The sequence below is a fragment of the Synchiropus splendidus genome, chromosome 11, assembly GCF_027744825.2.
Source record: "Synchiropus splendidus isolate RoL2022-P1 chromosome 11, RoL_Sspl_1.0, whole genome shotgun sequence".
Lineage (NCBI taxonomy): Eukaryota > Metazoa > Chordata > Actinopteri > Syngnathiformes > Callionymidae > Synchiropus > Synchiropus splendidus.
In genome coordinates, this window is record NC_071344.1 from 18,929,927 (window position 1) to 18,950,832 (window position 20,906).

General features: G+C 52.0%; 2 protein-coding genes and 1 long non-coding RNA gene across 25 annotated transcripts in view; 2 read left to right on the forward strand and 1 right to left on the reverse strand.

The window, feature by feature from the left end:
• Positions 1 to 20,906, reverse strand: part of prom1a (prominin 1a) — a 29,694-nt gene that overhangs the window by 4,413 nt on the left and 4,375 nt on the right. For 14 of the 20 annotated variants that reach the window (XR_008416051.1, XR_008416052.1, XR_008416053.1 and 11 more), the window contains exons 2-20: positions 19,000 to 19,058; positions 18,248 to 18,274; positions 17,039 to 17,244; positions 4,724 to 4,844; positions 4,574 to 4,637; positions 4,268 to 4,357; positions 4,119 to 4,142; positions 3,380 to 3,609; positions 3,105 to 3,179; positions 2,952 to 3,015; positions 2,463 to 2,622; positions 2,135 to 2,287; positions 1,560 to 1,683; positions 1,390 to 1,493; positions 1,217 to 1,301; positions 997 to 1,143; positions 730 to 801; positions 570 to 662; positions 354 to 371 (exon numbers count right to left, since the gene is read on the reverse strand). Coding sequence is in view for 9 of the 20 variants with exons in the window: in XM_053878602.1 (XP_053734577.1) it covers positions 354 to 371; positions 570 to 662; positions 730 to 801; positions 997 to 1,143; positions 1,217 to 1,301; positions 1,390 to 1,493; positions 1,560 to 1,683; positions 2,135 to 2,287; positions 2,463 to 2,622; positions 2,952 to 3,015; positions 3,105 to 3,179; positions 3,380 to 3,609; positions 4,119 to 4,142; positions 4,268 to 4,357; positions 4,574 to 4,637; positions 4,724 to 4,844; positions 17,039 to 17,244; positions 18,248 to 18,274; positions 19,000 to 19,058 (1,916 nt within the window). In the remaining 11 variants the exon portion in view is untranslated. The remainder of the gene's footprint in view (positions 1 to 353; positions 372 to 569; positions 663 to 729; positions 802 to 996; positions 1,144 to 1,216; positions 1,302 to 1,389; positions 1,494 to 1,559; positions 1,684 to 2,134; positions 2,288 to 2,462; positions 2,623 to 2,951; positions 3,016 to 3,104; positions 3,180 to 3,379; positions 3,610 to 4,118; positions 4,143 to 4,267; positions 4,358 to 4,573; positions 4,638 to 4,723; positions 4,845 to 17,038; positions 17,245 to 18,247; positions 18,275 to 18,999; positions 19,059 to 20,906) is intronic. The other 6 variants (XM_053878605.1, XM_053878603.1, XM_053878604.1 and 3 more) reach the window with 6 other exon arrangements.
• Positions 5,399 to 11,288, forward strand: LOC128766967 (NACHT, LRR and PYD domains-containing protein 12-like). 4 transcript variants are annotated; one of them, XR_008416048.1, is made up of 12 exons: positions 5,399 to 5,491; positions 5,947 to 6,093; positions 6,159 to 6,305; positions 6,408 to 6,477; positions 6,556 to 6,766; positions 6,829 to 8,614; positions 8,684 to 8,857; positions 8,936 to 9,109; positions 9,238 to 9,408; positions 9,478 to 9,761; positions 9,840 to 10,007; positions 10,916 to 11,287. XR_008416048.1 is itself a non-coding variant. In XM_053878599.1 (12 exons), exons 2-12 carry the CDS (start codon positions 6,059 to 6,061, stop codon positions 9,851 to 9,853), a joined length of 3,003 nt encoding a protein of 1,000 aa, XP_053734574.1. In that variant the 5' UTR covers positions 5,399 to 5,491; positions 5,947 to 6,058; the 3' UTR covers positions 9,854 to 11,286. The 4 variants fall into 4 exon arrangements, 3 of the variants coding, with proteins under 3 accessions (XP_053734574.1, XP_053734573.1, XP_053734575.1); XM_053878599.1 differs by having other exon boundaries at positions 9,478 to 9,651; positions 9,715 to 9,761; positions 9,840 to 11,286; XM_053878598.1 differs by having other exon boundaries at positions 9,840 to 11,287.
• LOC128767003 (uncharacterized) lies at positions 13,752 to 15,039 on the forward strand. Its single transcript, XR_008416068.1, has 3 exons — positions 13,752 to 13,871; positions 13,941 to 14,683; positions 14,792 to 15,039. It is a non-coding gene; the product is annotated as an uncharacterized LOC128767003 (long non-coding RNA).

Here is a 20,906-nt window from a genome sequence, read left to right on the forward strand (position 1 = left end):
TACTCGTCTAATCTCACTAGATGTTCATCTGGGAAGAGTACCCGAGGCTGGAGACACCTCAGCAGTGAGATGATTTCCAGGGAGAGGGATCTATCGGACCCAACCTCAGAGAGAAAGCTGGACCAATATATTCTGAACAGAGATCTCCAGGTGGTCCTGATGCTGGTCAGCAGATGAACTGAGATGAAGACAAGGTGATCTGCTCGCACACTCACAAGTGCAGGTGACCAATGCTCACATCAAGCAACTGCACAAACAACTGCACCACTGAGGATCACTGGACATGTGGGGGGCTTCACTTAGAACAAAGGTCATCAGGGGTCAAAGGGGAGGCGGGAGAGGGAGGTTCTTACCCGGGCTCTCACGTACTTCTGTGGAGAGTGAATAGAATCACAGTCTGAGGACCAGCGACTGAGACCTCCAGTTCTACAGTCACAGGGGTTGTGGGCGGAGCTAGACTCACTCAGGAGTCAGTATGAGTCAGAGTGAAGTCAGTGATCGTCCAGCGACTTGGTTCAACGTCAGTCGTGTGGGTCAGGTCACTGTGATGGGTGGAGTCAGCACGTTACCATGGCCTGCTCCATGGGGATGATCTGCTGGCGGTGGATCTGTCGCAGCGTGCCCACGTGGCCTTTCAGAGCCGTCTGCAGCTGTCCTCGCGGCTGAAGCACAAACACACGCGTGGTCACCACCTGAGGGAGCAGAGCCGGGTGTCACTCCAGTCCTCACCATCAGGTCCGTCTGAGCCTCTAGCTCTTTGGCAAACGACAGCAGGTCCTCCACCGTCACACCTTTGTTGACCTGAGGCAGAGGAACACTGCGGTCAGAGAACGCGCTGCATCCAGTGAAGACAAACTTTAAAAATGTTACTTTGGTGTGAAGGTGAGAATAATCGGGATGTTTGGAACAATGACTCAAACACGTGACCCGTCCACAGGAGACAGCCATCACCTTCCAGAGGGTTATAAGTTGTTGTGTGTGTGAGCGTGATGTCACCTCCTCCAGGTAGTCGGCGAAGTTTATGTCGGCCAGACCCACTTCGCTGAAGTCCAGCAGGTTCTGACGACCCTCGGACTCCAGCAGGACGATTCCTCGCAGGTCGATCTTGATCCGGTCCAGATGAGTGGCCACGTCCCTCGTGAGCTGCGAGTGAGAGTCAGCGTTTACATCATCACGTTTCCTTCTGCCATGATGCTGCGGTGGTGCGTTCACTGACCGCTGTGGTGTTCAGGTAAGACGACACGTTGAAGACTTTGTCCAGACGCAGAGCCGAATAGATCCCCTTGTTCTCCTTGCAGGTGCTGATGGAGATCGAGCACAGCTCACATAGTATAGAAAAAAAGTTACTGCCACCTAGCGAGCGATGACTGGAACTACACTGATGTCCACCTGTAGAGGCTCTCAGCTGTCAGGTCCAAGTCCGAGTCGTTGTACAAAAACCCGGGGATGAAATTCTTCCACTCAGGGTGGATGAGATGAGGAGCGTCCACCACCTGAAGTGCCCGGATGAGGTCCATTGTCAGTAGGAGCAGGAGATGTTTTGAGGGTCGCTGACTTACCGTGAAGATCTCTCTGGACTTGAAGGGTTCACAAACCAGCTTCTCCACGTTTCCTCCGGCCAGGAAAAGTACCGTCAGCAGGCCCATGAGCAGACAGGAGAAGATGAAGCTGAACCCGACACCACTGCGGAGGACAAGAGCAGTTAATGTCCATCTTTTCCTGGTCCTGGAACCACTACACACACAGTTGTCATCATCAACAGCTCCACCTCTGAAGTCAGAGGAGAGCTGTAGGTTCTAGTGGTCTCCTGCAAGCCATGGACTGGCGTCAGACCCATGAATGGAACAGAGCTCAGGTACATGGCAGAGTGTTCCTGCAGGTTTCTGTTCCAGCCAATCTAGAGCAGAACCAGCTGACAGAAGATCAGATGACCTTCAGCCTGGAGCTGCTTGTTTGGTCGGAGCAGAAACCAGCAGCCACGCTGGCCCTTTTGAGGAGGAGGGCTGTGCTTTTCCAATGACGAACAGCATCATGACCAGGACCACAGACCTCCCGAAACTTCAGCAGGACCTTCGCTGAGGAACCGATGGGTCCTCAACTCCAGACTACTGAGAGTAAGTAGAAGAGAACTTGCGCCATGAGCATGGTCCCGCCTGTGTTGGAGACGCAGCCGCGCGTGGTGGGTGAGGCATGCTTGTCGTAGCCCAGAGTCCCACACAGCAGGCCCAGGTAGTTGAAGGCCAGAACCAGGACCACCATGCAGCAAAGAGCGATACACACGATCCACCTGGAGATGTGAGGCCACACGGGAAGACATCAACATCAGGCAGCAGGGGCAGCAAAGCGTCGACTCTAGTCCAGGTACATCACTAAGAAGCATTGTTACTGGTCACATGATCCATTGCCTGCCAGAGACACCTCAGGTGACCTTTGGCTTTGACCTTGTGATGCACCTGCCTCACCTGTAGAAGTCCATCTTGTCGATCTCGGGGTAGTAGTCCTCGATCTTTGCGTGCGCGTGGCTGATGAGGATGGTGAAGTTGGACAGAGAGTTCTGGACTGGGAAACCCTTGGAGAAGCTGCTGATGTTGCTGCCGACGGCGTCCACCAGGTTCAGCACGTCTGAGAGGGTCCCGAGAGAGAGCGAGAGAAGACTGACTCTGTTGCTCCACCGGGGCCGAAACACTTCACAATCCCCATGAGCTCTCATGACCTCCAGGGTCAGAGTTAGGATGAAACTAGCGAATTTGGTGTCGGCAACACACTTCCTGCTGAACACCAGCTGAAGGTTGTGTGTTCCAACTTTAGCAAACTCAAAGTCACGGCAAGCTTGAGTGAGAAGGCTCATGATGAGGTCATAGGTCACAGGCTACAATGAAACTGAGGATCTAAACACAACCATGGTGGACGATGAAGTTCCGATAGTGAAGCAGATGAAGCTAGGAACTCACTCTCCACGACGCTCCGGGTCTGCTCCACCACCATGTGAGGAGTGTTGTTCAGCGAGGCCGAGCCCTGCAACACAGACAGGCTCAGGTCATGACCACATGTCTACAGCGTCATGTTGCTGCCACAGGCTGCGTTGAGCGTGGGGGCCACCTCACCTGCTGCACCACGCTGCTCAGGTCTGTCTTCAACACATCGTTCATCCTCTCCAGCTGAAGGTCCACTCTGGGAAGCTGCACAGAACAGAAAACACACAGTTTGAGAGGTTACAGCTGTGAGTGAGAGAAGCTCAGGGATGCAGGAGAGACTCCGAGGACTAGGGAGGGGCTCACCAGCCTCCTGGGGGGAGGAAGGATGGAGGGTAAGCAGGAATGGAGGACTGTGGCAGGGATGGATAACAAACATGGATGTAGAGCTCAGCAGTGACATTTACCCGAGTGTAGTTGGCGCTGACGTGCAGCTGACTCAGCGACTGCCGGATGTTGCGGCACAGCTGAGCCGACGTGGCATCCGACTCCTCGTCGTGGCACCCGGGGTCCTCCAGAGTGCGGTTGATGCTGGAGCGGACCAGGCTCAGGTTGAAGCTGAGTTTCCCGGTCCCCTCCTGCAGAACCTGCAGCGAGACGCTGACGTTCTCCAGAGCATCTTTGGTCTCCCGCATGGCTGCAGCGAGAGAAACAGGTTCAGCGCTGCTGTCAGAGACCGGAGTAGGTCCTCTCTGGTGGACCACACACACAGGCTCACGGTCCTGGTGCTGCTTCATGTGAGCAGCAGGTCACACATGCAGCAGGAGAGACGAGAGGATGATGATGGAAGGAGAGGAAGCAGCGTGCTGAACATCATCATCATCATCTTCACTTGTTCTAATGTGACAGTCAACCTGGAAACCCGTCTTCGTGTGCTCAGAGAACAACTGAGCTCCATCATTCTATGAAAGCTTCTTCCAACTCCAGTGACGGTGGATTAAAGGAGGGCCGGCTGGATTCAGAGGGATTAAGATTATTCATCTGGATTAAGTGTTGAAGAGCCACGTTTACTTCCTGGAGAGTTTGTGTGCGTGTGTGTGTGTGTGTGTGTGTGGTGATCAGATCAGGTTTCATCTGGGGTCACAGAGGAGCACACCACAGGTCAAAGGTCACAGGGGTGAAAGGTCACACCACTCAGTCTGTTACCTTTGACAGTTCGATCGATTCTCACTTTGGAGGAAGAAGAGAGTGAAGAAAATAGTTTGGAGAAAACCGGACGTCACTGCAGGTCATGTGACTCAGACAGCAGCAGGATAGTACAACTTGTCACCACAACAGAGGGAAGGAAGACGTACCTCCAGCCATATCCAGGACCTGGTCCAGAGCAGGGCGCACCTCCTTATCCAGCTGATCATGGATCGCTCCGCCCAGGAGAGGACCTATGTCTGCAGACGACACCAGTCACATCAGAACCTCCTTACTGCAGCCACTCTGTGTGTGTGTCTGTGTGTGTGTGTGTTTAAGCATATCTATCCTAGTGAGGGCCAATTCGGGGGAAAACACGACTGGAGCGTCAACAAGTCCTGGTCCAGACTAGCGATCATGGAGGAGGAGGAGGACCCTGGAGGACAGCAGACCCACTTCTGTCACGGTGCACTCACTATCTAGGTCGTAGACGACTTTGTTCTTGGCGGTGGCGTACTGGGAGATCAGATAGTCAATTTGCTACAACAGGAAGCACAGGAGAGCAGAGGCGGGCGTCAACAACAGCAGCGAGCAAGAGGAGGGAGACTGGTGAGTCCCAGAGCTACCGTGGGCGTGTCGTTGATGAAGGTGTGCAGGTCCCTCATGTTGCTGTTGACCAGGCGACGGATGTTCTTCACCTGCGAGCTCAGGTTCTGGTTTGCAGCATAGGCACACAATACACCCATCCTGCACACAGTGAGAGGAAACCAGAGTTCAGTCTCAGGATGAGGAGACAGACAGAGAAGTGTGTAACAAATACACAAGTCTGACTGAGATATGACAGTGGGACTCTCCACACACCTGGGTCATCAGCTAGTGTGTGTGTGGGGGTCCTCACAAGGTTAAGCCTCAATTTGAGGATGAAGACTTCAAAATAACTGGGTCATTACAACAGGGCTTCAGTTTGGTTCAGAGTCCTGGTCCTGTGTTTTGGATGGTTAGATTTAGAGGGAGAGGCTGGGGAAAGGGTTATGGCAGTGAAAACCTATTTTCAATATAATAAAACATATGTATCAGCGAATGGAGAGACACAAGAGCTCAACTTGTGCGTTTCCAATCTCAGTCATTATGTTTGACCTTTGACCAGCGAGGTGTGTCTCGAGTCGTCCACAAACCACAGCTGCTGTCGGTCTACACTTGCAGTTGTGAACCAGCACCTTTGTGCTGATGTGTGCACCCCAGCTGACACCAGGGGGTGCTGTGCTTTAAAACAGCCAGCTCACAGCCCAGCCCAGTTGAGAAAGTGAAAGTAAAGTCTGGTGGCTGAGCTTGTTTACTGGAACAGACGCGTGTACTCCTCACACCAGGACCACCATCCCCAGAGAACTCCTCCGGTGAGTGACGCCAGCCAGCTGGAGAGAGGAGTTTGTGTTGGGAAGTCAGAGTGTTTGCATGTGTGTCCTTGTATAGCTACACCTGTGGGGACCGATTCTTGTAAACAGACCTGCTTGTGTGAACCTTTTGCCGGACCCCACAAGGTTAAGACTCAGTTTGAGTGTTAAAACTTCAAAATAACTTGGTTTCAGTTTGGTTCAGAGTCCTGGTGAAGGTGAGCCATGTGTTTTGGATGGTTAGGTTTAGAGGGAGAGGCTGGGGAAAGGGTGATGGCAATGAGCGGTCCTCACAAAGACAAGTGTGAGAGTGTGTGTGAGAGCGAGTGTGTGTGTCTGTGAATGGTTAACTGCTAAGGTGTGGTGAGATGGCAGCTGCCATTGGCTCAGCTGGGTCAGGCCAGCAGGCAACAAATCAGAGGACTAGAGTCAGAGGAACACTTTTTACTGCCACACAGATCACCTGACTTGCAGCGTCATCACAGACTGCATTGGAGCATCCTGTTGAACCTGTTCAGACAAGACGAGAGAGTCCACACTCTGTGTGTGGGACAACGTAGATAAGCTCAGATGGAAGAGCATCCACCCCGACTGGAGGACCAGAGGTGAGATGCTCCACCACATCAGAACAGAATGACTTCACCCTCTCACACTGAGGCTTCTGTTCAAGGTCCAAAGAGCAGCACCTGGAAGAACCTGCCGGACGTGGGGCTTCTGCTCTTGGCCATGAGGGACCCCACTGTGAGTCTCTGAGGAGCGACTGCTCCATGGACAGACTGATAGACCTTAAGGCAGGACAGGAGACCACAGGAGGAGGGTGAGTGGAGACTTTCACACTCAGAAAGTGAGGCTGCTTCAGTCAGGTGGGAACATCTAGTGGTCTCTGAGCCCATCTTGACTACCGGCCATATCTTCTCAGACCGGACCACAGGAGAACAGGTGTATTAAATGGTGTTGGACTAGAGTCACACTTGGGCATTACACTTCAGGTATGGCCTCACCAGGTCTTGCTAGGACTCACAGTGTTCCACATAGCTGGTGTCAAGCATGTTGTCACTTTCTTCCAGGACCTCAAAGAGAACATCCACAGCTTTGTGGAGCAGGAGGTGACAAACATCTGGAATGTTTGGATCGCTCCCAACACAGAGAGGGAAGTGCATGTGGTGATGGGCGTGGAGTGTGAGGAGCAGAGGAGCAACAGAGAAGCACTCGTGAATATCATTGTGAGCCGCTTGAGGACAATGACGCAGGACCTCCTGGCTGAGCGTCTGAGGAACAGTAAAAGCACCTTCTTCAACTTGATGATAAAAGTCCACCATCTGACCGTCTTCTCCATCCAGGGTGTTGTGCTGGCAAGTGTCGACGTCAGTTACAGAAGAGTCTGCAGAAGAAGGTCCAGCGTGTGTTCGAGGGGATCCCCAAAGTGGGAAACCCTGCGCCTCTCAATCAGATCTACACTGAGCTCTACATCACTGAGGGGAGCACGGACCAGGTCAACGAAGAGCACGAGGTCCGACATGTTGAAACTGTGTTCAGGAAACCCAGCAGGCCTGAGAGAACCATCAGACAAGAGGACCTCTTCAGAAGCTCAGCTGAGGGCATCCGGCCGAGATGCGTGCTGACGAAGGGTGTGGCTGGCATTGGGAAGACCCTTCTGACCCAGAAGCTGACTCTGGACTGGGCTGAAGACAAAGCCCACCAGAACTTCCAGCTCCTGTTTCCTTTCACCTTCAGAGAGCTGAACCTGCTGAGCGAGAAGAAGTTGAGTTTGGTGGAACTCGTTCATCTCTTCTTTCCTGAGGCCAAAGTCTCAGGACTCAGCAGCATTGAAGGAGTCCAGGTTCTGTTCATCTTGGACGGTCTGGACGAGTGTCGACTCCCTCTGGACTTCAACAGTCGGGTCCTGACAGCAGCTACAGAGTCCACCTCAGTAGACGTCCTGCTGACTAACCTCATCAGGGGGAAGCTGCTGCCCTCAGCTCAGCTCTGGATGACCACACGACCTGCAGCAGCCAATCAGATCCCTCCAGAGTGTGTGGACATGGTGACAGAGGTCAGAGGGTTCACTAACCTCCAGAAGGAGGAGTACTTCGGGAAGAGGTTCAGAGATGAGGAGCAGACCACCATCATCTCTCACATCAGGAGCTCACGAAGCCTCCACATCATGTGTCACATCCCCATCTTCTGCTGGATCACTGCCACAGTTCTGGAGGACATGTTGAAGAGCAGAGAGAGCGGAGTGCTGCCCAAGACCCTGACTGAGATGTACATCCACTTCCTGGTGGTTCAGGCCAAAGTCAAGAAGCTCAAGTACAATGGAAGAGCTGGGACTGACGCGGTTTGGGATCCTGAGAGCAGGAAGATGATGGGGTCTCTGGGAAAACTGGCTTTTGAGCAGCTGCAGAGGGGAAACTTGATCTTCTATGAATCAGACCTCACAGAGTGTGACATCGATGTAGAAGCTGCATCCAAATATTCAGGAGTCTTCACACAGATCTTCAGAGAGGAGAGAGGACTGTACCAGGACAAGGTCTACTGCTTTGTACATCTCAGCGTGCAGGAGTTTCTGGCTGCTCTTCATGCCCACCAGACCTTCTCTGACCATGGAGTCAACCTGCTGGGCCCAAAACAAACATTCCAATGGCTCCAGTACTTAGGATGGAAACCTCCACCTTCCCGGTTCTACCTGACAGCCATAGAAAAGGCTCTCGAAAGTCAGAATGGGCACCTGGACTTGTTCCTGCGCTTCCTCCTGGGCCTCTCTCTGCAGCAGAACCAAACCCTCCTGAGAGGCTTGGTGGCTGAACGTCACTCATGGTCCAAAAAGTACTCAGCTCAGCTCATCAAGAAGAAGTTGAACGAGAACGCGTCCCCAGAGAGAATCATCAATCTCTTCCACTGTCTGAATGAAGTGGAGGACACGTCTCTCGTGGAGGAGGTCCAACAGCAGTTGTGGTCAGGTCATCTATCCTCAGGTCAGCTGTCACCTGCCCAGTGGTCAGCTCTGGCCTTCATCTTACTGAGCTCACAGGACAACCTGGAGGTGTTTGACCTCAACAAGTACGCTGCTTCAGAGGAGGTTCTTCTGCGGCTGCTGCCCGTGGTCAAAGTGTCCCAGAAAGTCAGGTAGGTCCACCTGGGTCCACAGGCCTTTTTTAAGGAGCTGGATTTCTCACACGCCGTTTGCACCCGCAGGCTTAGGAGCTGCCGGTTGACGAGGAGGAGTTGTCCCCATCTGACCTCCATCCTCAGCTCGCCCACCTCAACACTGACCATGCTAGACCTGAGCAACAACAGCCTGCAGGACTCAGGTGTGAAGCTGCTGAGTAGAGGGTTGACCAGTTCACACTGTCAGCTGAAGATTCTCAGGTCCGGAAACACCGACAACCATCTGGTCCTACTCTGGCAACTGACGACAGCCACTGGCTTCTGTCTGGTCTCTCACAGGTTAAGAATGTGTGACCTGACGGACAAAAGCGCACCTCTGGTGTCCTCGGTTCTGAGCTCGCCCTCATCCATGATGCAAGAACTGGACCTGAGCTTCAACAATCTGCAGGACTCAGGAGTCGACTCTCTGTCCGCTGGACTGAAGAGTCCAGACTGTTGCCTGGAGACTCTCAGGTGAGGACGGGGATGTTCATCTGACCTGCTGGTTCTTTGACCCTGATCCTGAGTCACAGGACCACAGCTGAGAACCAGACAGGCCTGCGATCTACTGAAGCTCTTGGTTACATGACGCTCTTCTTCAGGCTCCAAGGCTGCGGGCTGTCCATGAGAAGTTGTGGACTTCTTTCCGTCGTCTTCAGCTCTCCATCAAGGCTGACAGAACTGGATCTGAGTGAGAATGACCTGGAGGATTGTGGGGTGTCCTTCCTGTGTGTTGGACTAAAGAGTCCTCACTGTCACCTGGAGACCCTCAGGTCAGGACCCAACTCCCGCCGCTCTCCTGGCTAAGCAAACTGATGGGAGTTTTGGCTTCTCCTTCGCAGGCTGTCGGGGTGTCTGATCTCAGCAGACGGCTGTCCACCTCTGGCCAAAGCCCTGCGTGCCAACCCCTCCCATCTGAGGCATCTGGACCTCAGCTACAATGACCCAGGAGGCCCCGGGTTGAAGGCGCTGCGGGCCGGTCTCAAGAGAGAAGACTGGAGGCTGGAAACACTCAGGTACCTTGTTCAGATGCTTCTCATCGCAGCAACAATGATCTCCTCCTCCTCCTCCTGCTCCAGGTTGGACCACAGAGGCCAGGAACTAGCATCATCAGTGCCGAGCACTTGTAAGTGACTCTCACAAGCTGCCTGCTGAACAGCTCCATCACCTCAGTGTCTAACGCCAGTGTGACTTCCCCTGCCAGGCCCATATCTCTGAGCTCTGACTGACCTGAGACAGCACACCAGCGCCCCCAGCTGTCCAACAGGAGAGCAGCGAGGTTCACTGGACCTGACCCGGAGGACATAGACATCTTGGTCAGACAGTGACGGCCATTCACTTCTGCAAGGATGCTCCTCAACCATTCACTGAGGTGGTTCTGCTTCACACCCATTTTTGTTATTCTGCCCACACTCATGATCACATGACGTGCCTGACAGAGCTCAAATGAGTGATCCTGATGCACAAGTACAAATATGATCCTGAACAGTGTGATGCTGCACAGCAGCTAGGTAACACTGCAAAAAAAATGCCGTCACGTTTGGACTAAATTGTGTGAAGAGGGAGGGTTACAGCCCAGATCACCTCCTCTTTCACCGTCTGACTTCAGGACCGGTATGTCTCCAGGACCCAGAGACGTGCAGGTCGGATCAGAGCCGACCCTTCTCACCCTGGTCATGGTTTGTTCCTCTTCCATCTAGCAGGAGAACCTCCCGTCACAGGAACAGTTTCTTCCCCTCAGCCGTCAGACTGTTGAATTCGTGATCAGCCTTTGCTGTTATTTTATTTTATTTTATTATTTATTTTTGTCAGCACTTTATTCCAAAGCACTTTCCTAGTTGGTGGGATCCCGACTGATCATGGCAACAAATTCAATTCTGATTCTGATTCAGATCAGTCCACCATCACAAACGTGAGTCACATGACTAAGCATTTGATATGTTGGTCCTGCTGCATGTGTCACTCTCACAACTGGATTGAAGACTGTTTGGACATGACTGAACCTTTTCAGTGCGGTGCTGTTAGAGCCGCTTGGTAGGGCTGCACCGATCGATGGGCCGGCCAATTTATCGGCGCGGAATGGGCATTCTGGATGTCATCGTGATATGTTGATCAAATAACAAATGTACAATGATTTATTTTATTTCATAAATGCTGTTTATGTTAGTACACAATGAGCAATGTTCTAACTATTAAAAATTTTACATCACAATTTATAAAATGACAAAACAGAGCAGGCATTTCTCAGGAAAAATCACATGGCTTGTTGTGATGTTGCAGACCTGCAGCCACAGACAGTCGGCGGTCATTGGTCAATGCTTGTCCAAAAAGGAAAATGTGCAGCCATGGAGTAAGACTCTGCAGTAAAAGACTCAGAAAAAGAAGACTCTTTGTGTCAAATCACTGCACCGAATTTGATGACCAATGATTTATTTTGGAAAAATGACAACTGTTTGTTTGGCAGTCAGAAATAAATGTGTGCTGTATTCAGTTTGGTCTTAGTCTCTGCACGCTCTGGTTTTGACATTATATGTGTCACATGCTTATGACACTGTGTTCAAGTGTTCAAAGGTCTCATGGTTTATTATCTGCTGTGGTACATCGGAGTGAAGGATTGAGCAGACGTGAAGGGAGCGCTGAAGAGGACACAGGTGTACTGACGGCTATTCAGCGGAGGTGAAAGAATGAGTGCGTTGTTGTGACTGAGTGACTGGAGTGTGCAGGAGCTTGTTGACCTCAGACACCTGAGCGTGACACTTGTGTCCACGGAGCTAAAACAAATGTGACCTGCTGAAAGTGAGTCTGAATATTGCTCAGTCACCATCATCATCATCATCTCTCACACACACTGTACAATAGAATGCTACTGACAAGCTGCGGTTCAACAAGGAGAGAGAAACACACCGGATGAATACATGAACAGCGAGGCAACACACTCTCAGCTGATCACTGCTGGAGGCCGTGACTCTAGTTCACTATTTGTTTTCTACTAACTGAATCGTTCTACGCTCTCAAAGTGAATCGTCAATGCGGTGCTGACCTTTGTGTCGACCGGTGAGTCATCAAACATCACGTGACAGGTGACGTGATTAATCATGAGGCCACTCTTGCAGCGTAACCGTCCGAATCTGTCAAACTTCACAAATGAAAATGAGGATTCTGCTAGTAGGAAATGATTTTTAAAATAACGGCAGGTGTCCACTGGGGAAAAGTGCTCCCCCTGCAGGCTACAAATGGTGGCGACCAGACGTAAGTCAACACCTGAAACTGGAAATCTTGGGTTTCTGGTGGGAGGTTCTTAAGACAGACCCCGACTGCAGTACTCCCCTCATCCTGTATTATCGTCAAGATTCTTGTGTGTATTACACAAACATATAGAATATCTGGCTTCATCATTTCCTCCGTGTTACGTAGTATTTGGAGGGTATCAATTATTGACAGTGATGTGCTTCTGCCTTGGTGCAGTGGGTCAGTCCCGAAGCAGGAACACGGTTGAGGTTGGGACTCTTTGATGGAGCACGAGGACGGAGGGTGTCGAGGTCAGAGGTGAGGTCATCTCAGAGATCCATCACTCGCTTCTCTGGACTCACAGCCACATCCTTCTAGCTCACAGAAGGAGCCTGGCACAGAAGCCGGACCTGAACCCAGACCCGACTGTCAGTCACTGAAGAGTGACATGTCAAAGGGTGTAGTCCCAAAGGCGGGAACAAGGGTCCAGAGGAAGGAAGGTGTGATTGTGTGTGGACCGCTTCAGCGACTCAACCCTGGATCCAGCGACCACTTAAACAGCAGCTAGTGCGCAGGTGCTATGCTGTGATGCTGTAGGTGACAACCACAAGCCCAAGTACTTGTCGAATCCTCTAATGAGACAAGGTAAGTCAGAATTGTCTCTCTTCACAGAGCGGAGCAGAATAACAGTGCTGGTGTCGTGCAGCAAGACAGAGATCTGGACTCTGTGTTTCAGGTACGGAGAGGGTTGTTTTCACCAGGTTCCCTGGCCAGTCATGCCACATGGAACGCTGAGTTGGGTTGATACTCACAAAGCAGCCGACAGACCATCTGTCCCGTGATCATGCTCACGCTGTTTCAGGAGCTTGAAGCTGACATTGACAGCCGTGTGAAGAAGGAGTTGAGAAAGGCTTGCAGTGTTTTGAGTCCAGATGATGTAGGAAGTGCAGAGGATGTGGAGGTGGAGTGTGAGGAGCAGGGGAGCAACAGAGAAGCACTCGTGAAGGTCATCGTGACAATGACGCAGGACCTCCTGGCTGAGCGTCTGAAGAACAGTTAAAGCACCTTCTTCAACTTGATGATAAAAGTCCACCATCAGCCCAGCTTCCTCTTCTAACAACTTCTGACCAACGTCTTTTTCTCCATCCAGGGAGTCGTGTTTGCGAGTGTCTTCTCACACGCCGTCTGCATCCACAGAGGAGCTGCCGGCTGTCGGGGAGGAGTTGTCCACATCTGACCTCCATCCTCAGCTCCCCAGCCACGGCTCTCATAGAACTTGACCTGAGTGAGAATGATCTGGAGGACACATCTGGAACTCTGTAAGCACTCAGAGGGAAGCTGTCCACTGCTGTCCTCCGTTCTGCTGTTCTCCAAGCTCTCGTCTGACCAAGGTGGACCTGAGTCACAATGACCTCCAGGACTCGGGAATGAAGACGCTGTCGGTGGGACTGAAGAGTTCCCACTGCTGCCTGAAGACTCTCAGGTCAGAACACGGGTCCTTCACTTGTGGAGCTCCTCACTTCAACAATGTTGTCTTGACTGCAGAATGTCGAGCTGTGGGATCACACAGCGAGACTGTGAGGCACTGGCCTCAGCTTTGGTCTCTCACACCAAAGGACTGGACCTGAGCCACAACGACCTGCAGGATGCCGGAGTGCAAGTGCTGGGTCCTGAGCTGGAGAGCCAGAGATGTCATCTGGAAATGCTGAGGTCTGTAGTCGTTCACCCGTCAAGAAGTCTAAGCATGGGCTCAAAATGATGGAGAACAGTCTTGAAACAAGATACTGGAGTGATGCGTGTGAAGATCAGTTGTCCTTCACCTTTGCCTCTGCAGGCTCAGGAGCTGTCGTCTGTCACCAAAAGTTTGCCAAACTTTGTCCACGGTTCTGAAGTCTGAATCCTCCAGCATGAAGGCGCTGGATCTGAGTGAGAACCACCTGCAGGATGTGGAAGTGAAGCTTCTGTCTGCTGGACTGAAAAGTCCACACTGTCAGCTGGAGACTCTCAGGTGAGAGCTCAGGTCAGAGCGCCATCTGGTGATCACCTCACACACTGACGGATGTCTCCTCTCTCCCAGCCTGTCAGGGTGATTCATCACAGACGAGGGCTGCACCTGCCCGGCTGCAGCACTCAGGACCAACCCCTCGTACCTGAGAGAGCTGGACCTGAGCTGCAACCAGCCAGGAGGACCAGGACTGGAGTTGCTGTCTGCTGGGCTGTCTCCTGCTGTGACTCATCTTCATCTGGGCCCCTGATTTCTGAGAGCTCGTGAGTGACCTGCCAGGATTGGCCCTGGCCTGGGGTGAATGACCTCTGACCTGTCACCAGACCTCCAACACATCAAACTCTGGATGAGCCTCCCGCTCACGCCTGACTGGTGACATGGTGGCAAACACCAGGGGGCAGCATAAGCCTGGACTCTGAGCTCCGACAGGCACACGCAGCTCGGCTGAAACCCGAGCCAGAATCTAGGCCACTCCAGTGGGGTGGCTGCACGGTCTGCTGGCCCTGCAGCTTCCACTGAAGCAAACAATGACCCGATTCATACAGAGTGTAGACCCGGGACGGTCGTCTTTCGGCTCCTCCCTTCCAGGACAATGCTGCAACTGGACCCCCATTGTTCCCGCGCCCCGTGAGACGTGATGATTGAGGTCATTCCAGCAGTGGAGGACAGAGCCGCCCGTGCGGAGGGAACCACAGGGCCGAGTGGCTAAGAGCAGAGCTCATCTGCATGAAGATCTGAAGACTTCACACCATCACTGCTGCACCTTGCTCGGTTCTGATCCACTTGGCCGTCGTGCAGCGGCTTCACTAGACCCGGTAAGCCCTCAGTCGTGGAAGGCCCCCGCCTGCCGTCATTACCCAGCATGCATCTCCATGCTCCGCCACCGACTGTCTCACAACATCCAGTGTTTGTGCCATCAACAGGTTCCTCAAGCACTGACGCTTCCTGGTCCGGTCCAGTGAGTTACACCAGCAAATCTCCAGGGAGCAACTTTGGACTGGACCCGACCCACGAGGCACGTGGCCTAAGACCATCACGGGACCCTTCGGCTGCTCCTATCCGGCCCTCAGGAGACACTGACTGTCTCTGCTGATTTATGCTGTCTACGTTCATCCAGCATCCACTTTAAAGACCTTCAAACAAGACTTTATTGGACTTTTTCACCAAGCTTTCAACAATAAATCTTGATCTTTAACAATTTGAAGAGAGCATAAACTAAATATTCCATCCTCACGTTTCTTACGTAGTGCATCCTTCTTCATCTTCATTTTGGAAGTCTGGATTTGTCTCCTGCTTGATTGTTCTGCAAAACCTTGGCCCACTTTATCCCCTTTCTTGTTGAAGCCTTGCACCCGGACAGCAGTGCCACAGGGGCACCATGCTGCGCCTCTGGACGACCGTCCCACCGCGGCTCAAGTGTTGTGAAGGACAGCAAATGAAGAGGACAGCAGTGAGTCTGCCTCCTCCCAACTCAACTCTCCATGACTCTCCAGCGGACACACACACACAGCAGCGGTGCTGGTGGAGCCAGGAGGCGCAGCGTCTAATAAAAGTGGAATCAGCGTGGAGATCCAGAACAATGTTATCAGAGGAGAGGCGGCGAGCAGCCGGGTGGTCTCAGACATCCACATTATTATCTTCCTCGCCTTCTCTTAATCAGATTGTGAGGAGCCTCTATCTGGCGCTGCTGCCTGCCGGCTTCTGTGGGTGTAATACTAGCGCCCAGGGAATTGAACTCATCCCTCTCCTGCTGGAGTGGCTTCATTAGAGGCTCATCCTGGAGCCGGGGAGATATAATAAGGGGAGCTGACGGAGGAGCCGAGGTGTCGCTGAGGAATTTCTAATACACAGACTCAAAGAACTTCAAACTGAAGTGCAGCGCCGCAGGCCCGACGCCTGCTTTCATCCGCCGCAGCACGACTTCTGTGTTCCCACGCTGGGTTCAGAGCTGAGGGCAGGAGGATCCACACACCCGACTCTCAGTCACTGTCACCGTCTGCATCTTCATCATCATCATCGTCATCATGACTATCATCATCCTCATCACCATCATCTTCATCATCGTCATTGTCATCATCATCATCATCGTCATCATCTTCATCATCACCATCACCGTCATCATCATCATTGTTTCACCTTCATCATCACCATCATCATCATCCTCATCACCATCATCATCGAATCATCTTCATCACCATCACCATCATCGTATCATCTTCATCATCACCATCATCATCGTCATCATGACTATCATCATTCTCATCACCATCATCTTCATCATCACCATCGTCATTGTCATCATCTTCATCATCACCATCATCATCCTATCACCTTCATCATCACCATCATCATCGTATCATCTACATCATCACCATCATCACCATCACCATCAGCATCGTCATCGTCATCATCTTCATCACATCATCATCATCATCAGCATCGTCATCATCTTCATCACATCATCATAATAGCATCATTATCTTCATCATCATCATCATCATCATTATTATCGTATCATCTTCATCATCACCATCATCATCATCAGCATCGTCATCGTCATCGCCATCATCTTCATCACATCATCATATCATCATTATCATCACCACCATCATCTTCATCATCGTATCATCTTCATCATCATCTTCATCACCATCATCATCATCATCATCGTATCATCTTCATCATCACCATCATCATCATCACCATCATCACCATTATCATCATCATCTTCATCATCATCATCCTCCTCCTCATCGAATCACCATCTTCATACAAGCTTTCACACTTCACTAAGAGCATCTCTCAGAACTGTGCCTTGGGAGGAGACAGAGCTGGTCATGTGACTGGCTCAGACAGAGGCCACTAATTGATCCAGCACATTTGAGCTGTGGAGTGTGAACATGGCTGTCAGGACGCTGGAGCATCATGCTTGGTCGGACTTTACTAAATATAGACAGACATGGGGGGAGGGAGGAGCGTGAGGGGTGACGTCCAGCGGAAGCGGGGGTGTGTGTGTCGCAGGGTGTAGTGAACGACACAAACGTCCCACAACAACTCTGAGATGTTGGAGGCTTCAGCTAGTGCTTGCGTGTGCACACATGTGACACTGGCATGTCAGAATGCTCTGCAGGCAGCCGACCTCCTTCTGTGTGTGTGTGTGTCACACTCACGTGATGACCAGCGAGGTGGAGAACAGCAGCGTCCCCAGCAGTCCTCTCCGACAGTCTGCGTTCTTCCGCTGCCGCTGGTGCATCTCTCCGCCGCAGTTGTCGCAGCAGCGGCACATGCAGAAGAAGAGCCCGACCAGCGGCATCAGGACAGTGAAGAAGAGGCCCAGCGCCGCACACACCAGGAAGCCCATCTCATAGTAGAGAGCCTGAGGGTCAGAGGAGGGGAGATGAGGAGGGGATTGATGACAGAGGAGGAGGACAACACACACAGCTAAAAATATCTGGGAAGGTTGCACACTGCTGGGACCTAACAGACACGGTTCACGGAGACCAGGACACTGAAGGACTGGACAGCCCGGGAGCTCAGTGGAGCAGCTCCACTGCAGGTCTCCGGATGACTCCACACCTCTCTTTGAGGACCGAGCCTCTCGTGGAGCGGACTGTCAAGTGGCCGCTGGATCGCTGGCCGCTCGAGGGCATGAAGGTTTGATGACATCATCGCTCAGCCAGCACAAACATGCCGCTCGGCAGCGTGACGGTCATCAAACAGGCGACCCTTCCGTGCAGTCATGAGCGCTCGCCTGGCCGCCCCGCCGTGGGCGCCGCCGGGGACTGGAGAGGACCGCCACAAAAGGCTGCGCTGGGCGGCCCCGAGCCGCTGCTATTTTAGGGTTTCTGTCTCTGTCCCGAGATGACGGTGATCTTCTGCACGGGGGGAAACGTGGTGAGGCGGCGTGTCAGTGAGATGTAAACATCTGAGTCAGAGGATTGAACACGGACACTGGAGGAGCGGGTGGACCCAGCTGAACCACAGGTCTCATCTGAAGCTGCTAAACCTTCCAACCTGATCAGGGCCGTCTCCCACCTACTGAGTTTCAGCAGGAGACAAGTGGAGGAGAGCCTTCTTCAGACAACACAGGACTCTCACAGTCATCCAGCAGGTTCAGGTCACAGCACCTTGAACCTTCTGCCGGGCAGCAACACAACTGCGTGTTGTTGTTTCCAGGTGAGACTTTGACTGGGAAACCCTCCGCTTCCTTCTGCTCCTGTGTGAGGTCCGGGCCAGAGAGCAGCACGAAGAGAGCAGGGCTAAAGAGAGTGTTAGTGGCTCAGTGCTACTGTTGCTACAGCTACACAACAGAGGAGGAGGTGGGGCAGTGTAAGACGACCAGGTCTGAGGGGACAGACAGGTTGGAGGGCGATCTTTACCTGCAGGCTCAGCACTATGTTCTCTGGCTGAGGGAGGGGCCGTCAGATGAGGTCATGCAGACGACAGAGCAGCCAGGAAGGAAGAGAAGAACCACACAGACACGATGACAGAGAGAAAGAAGCAGGACATGCAAACACAATCGCAACATCTGGGAGGAGAGAAGACTGACTTCATCAGGTCGTCTGGAGAACCTGACGAGTCAGAGCTCAGTTAGCTTGATGGTCACATAACACACATGCTGCTGTGAGACCCTCTGTTAGCACTCACTCACTCACTCATTCATTCATTCATTCAGTCACTCCTTTACTCACCTCACTCACCTACTGTATTCATTCATTCAATCACTCCTTCATTCATTCATTCATCCATTCAGTCACTCCTTCACTCACCTACTGTATTCATCCATTCAATCACTCCCTCATTCATTCAGACACTTACTCAGTTCAGTTACTAAGTCACTCCTTCAGTCACTCACCCCTCACTCATTCATCCATTCACTCCTTCGCTCACTCACCTCAGTCACTCCTTCACTCACCCATTAACCTACTCATTCATCCATTCAGTCACTCCTTCACTCACCTCAGACACTCACTCACTCACTCGCCCCTCACTCATTCACTCATTCAGTCACTCTTCCACTATTCATCCAGTCATTCATTCCTTCACTCACCTGAATCACTCAGTCACTTGCCAGCTCACTCATTCATTCCTTCATCCATTTGGTCACTCCTTCACTCCCTCCTTCACTCACCTTCTGATATTCGGTCTGAAGGGCTCCGAACCGGTCCTTGGTCAGTCGGATCAGGAGATCTGAAAGAGAGTAGATGAGTCAGCGGCTGCTCCGAGAGAGAAGCAGGAGGTCACGGGTCATGGAGGAGGTCAGACCAGCAGATCCTGCACCACAGTCTCTGACCCACATCTCTCCTCAGGGCGGTCCAGCAGAACCACACCATCGTTGCTCTGCTGCAGACTGGACCACAAATCTGCCCCAGTTCCACCAAGACTCAGACTCCAGAGTTCTGACTCACATTTTTAACAAGGCTGACTCAGCAAACATCTTCTGCTCCAGATCTGACAAGTTCTCATCAAAGCGTGACCTTCCACTTCCCCTCCTCCACTGCCCTCGCCCCGAGGCCGGAGGGACAGGACCAGCATCTTGCAGCGTTTGGTCTTTTTGACAGCTCCGGTCCTGGTGGTTCTGCTGTCGGACCGATCGCTGCCACGCTTCATCAGAACCTCGACGGCCGAGCAGAACCCAGAGTATTCGGGGGTCGACTTCAGATCACTTCCATTGAGGTTCACAGTAGGTTAGTGGAGTTTGTCTCCAACATCATTATTTGTTTATCTTCAAATATAATAGTGAACTAAGTGTAGAGATGAGAAATTCAATGTTTCACGTCTCTGGTAGAAGCCGCTCGTGTCTGCTCTGCCAGCTTTATTTAGGGGTTAAATTGAGCCGTCTGTCTGTGTATCTCATGTCTCTTAACAGACTTTAACTATGGACCAGTCTGGACACATTCCCTAGATGCTATTGAGGAAATATTAGAAATAATGTGAATAAATGATCATTTAGTCTATTCTATTCTCCAAATCATTATACAAACTGCCTTGTGTGATGAAAAACCTTTTCACAAGTTATTTTCCATTGCCTTATTGAAGATTTCACTAATGCTTTGACCGTTTCAGAATTTGTTGATGGTCCCTAACTGGTGGCGGCTCGTAGCATTAGTGCTGCCTGTGAGAGTGTGTCCATGATCAGTGAACCCTAATGGGGACGCGGAAGAGGACGCCGCCACCAATACCGGAGCGGAGGTCCGTCCAATATCCAACTATTTTCACCAGGGTGTTCCACCGAAGCGCCACCGCAGCAGGACACCTGCATGTGTGACCATAAAAGGTTCCATGTATTAAAAATAAGTTTAAAACTACGATCGTGAACCGAAGTCCACAACACTCTCCACAGCTGTCACACAAATTCATCGTGAGACGCAGAATTGTCATCGTGGAGATTGTGTTTGGTATATCGTGTACGGTAAGTTATCGCCCATCCCTTCAAAGTGATGGTACCGAGAGTCGGGCTGCTGACTTGAACTTCCTGTTCCACTGTGGGAACACGCTCCGGGTCGCTGTGTGCAGTGTAATGTGACACACCGTCTTTGTCTGCTCCTGAAAGCAGTGCCGGGCCCGGTGATGACACACTGCCTTCACACTGCATCACCAGGAACTGGATCCTGAGGAGGACCAGGACAGGTGGATCCTCTCCACCCGACCCAGGAGGCTGCGACCCACTTATGAGAGCAGAGTTCATCTTTCAGTCTTTTGTCAGGGTCCAGAACAGAGATGACAAATGAGGCCCAGAATGTTCCGGAGCTGAAGGGAACCAGAGACGCAGCAGAAGACCTCCCACTGCAGAGGAGACCGGATTCAGAACCATGTGTCAGTTCGGACCATCACGCTGTTGTGTCTCCTTAGACCAGCTCTCCATCCAGCCACTAGAGGGCACTAAAGCCCCCCTGTAGTCGTGGCCGGACATTTTAATGCCATAATTAAAGAGGAGATGAGAGAGATCTAATCCCGCGGCCCCTGGGGCTGATTAGCCTGGTGGATTAGAGGAGCAGTGGCGGGCTCAGGTCCGACTGACCTGCCACGATAAACAAG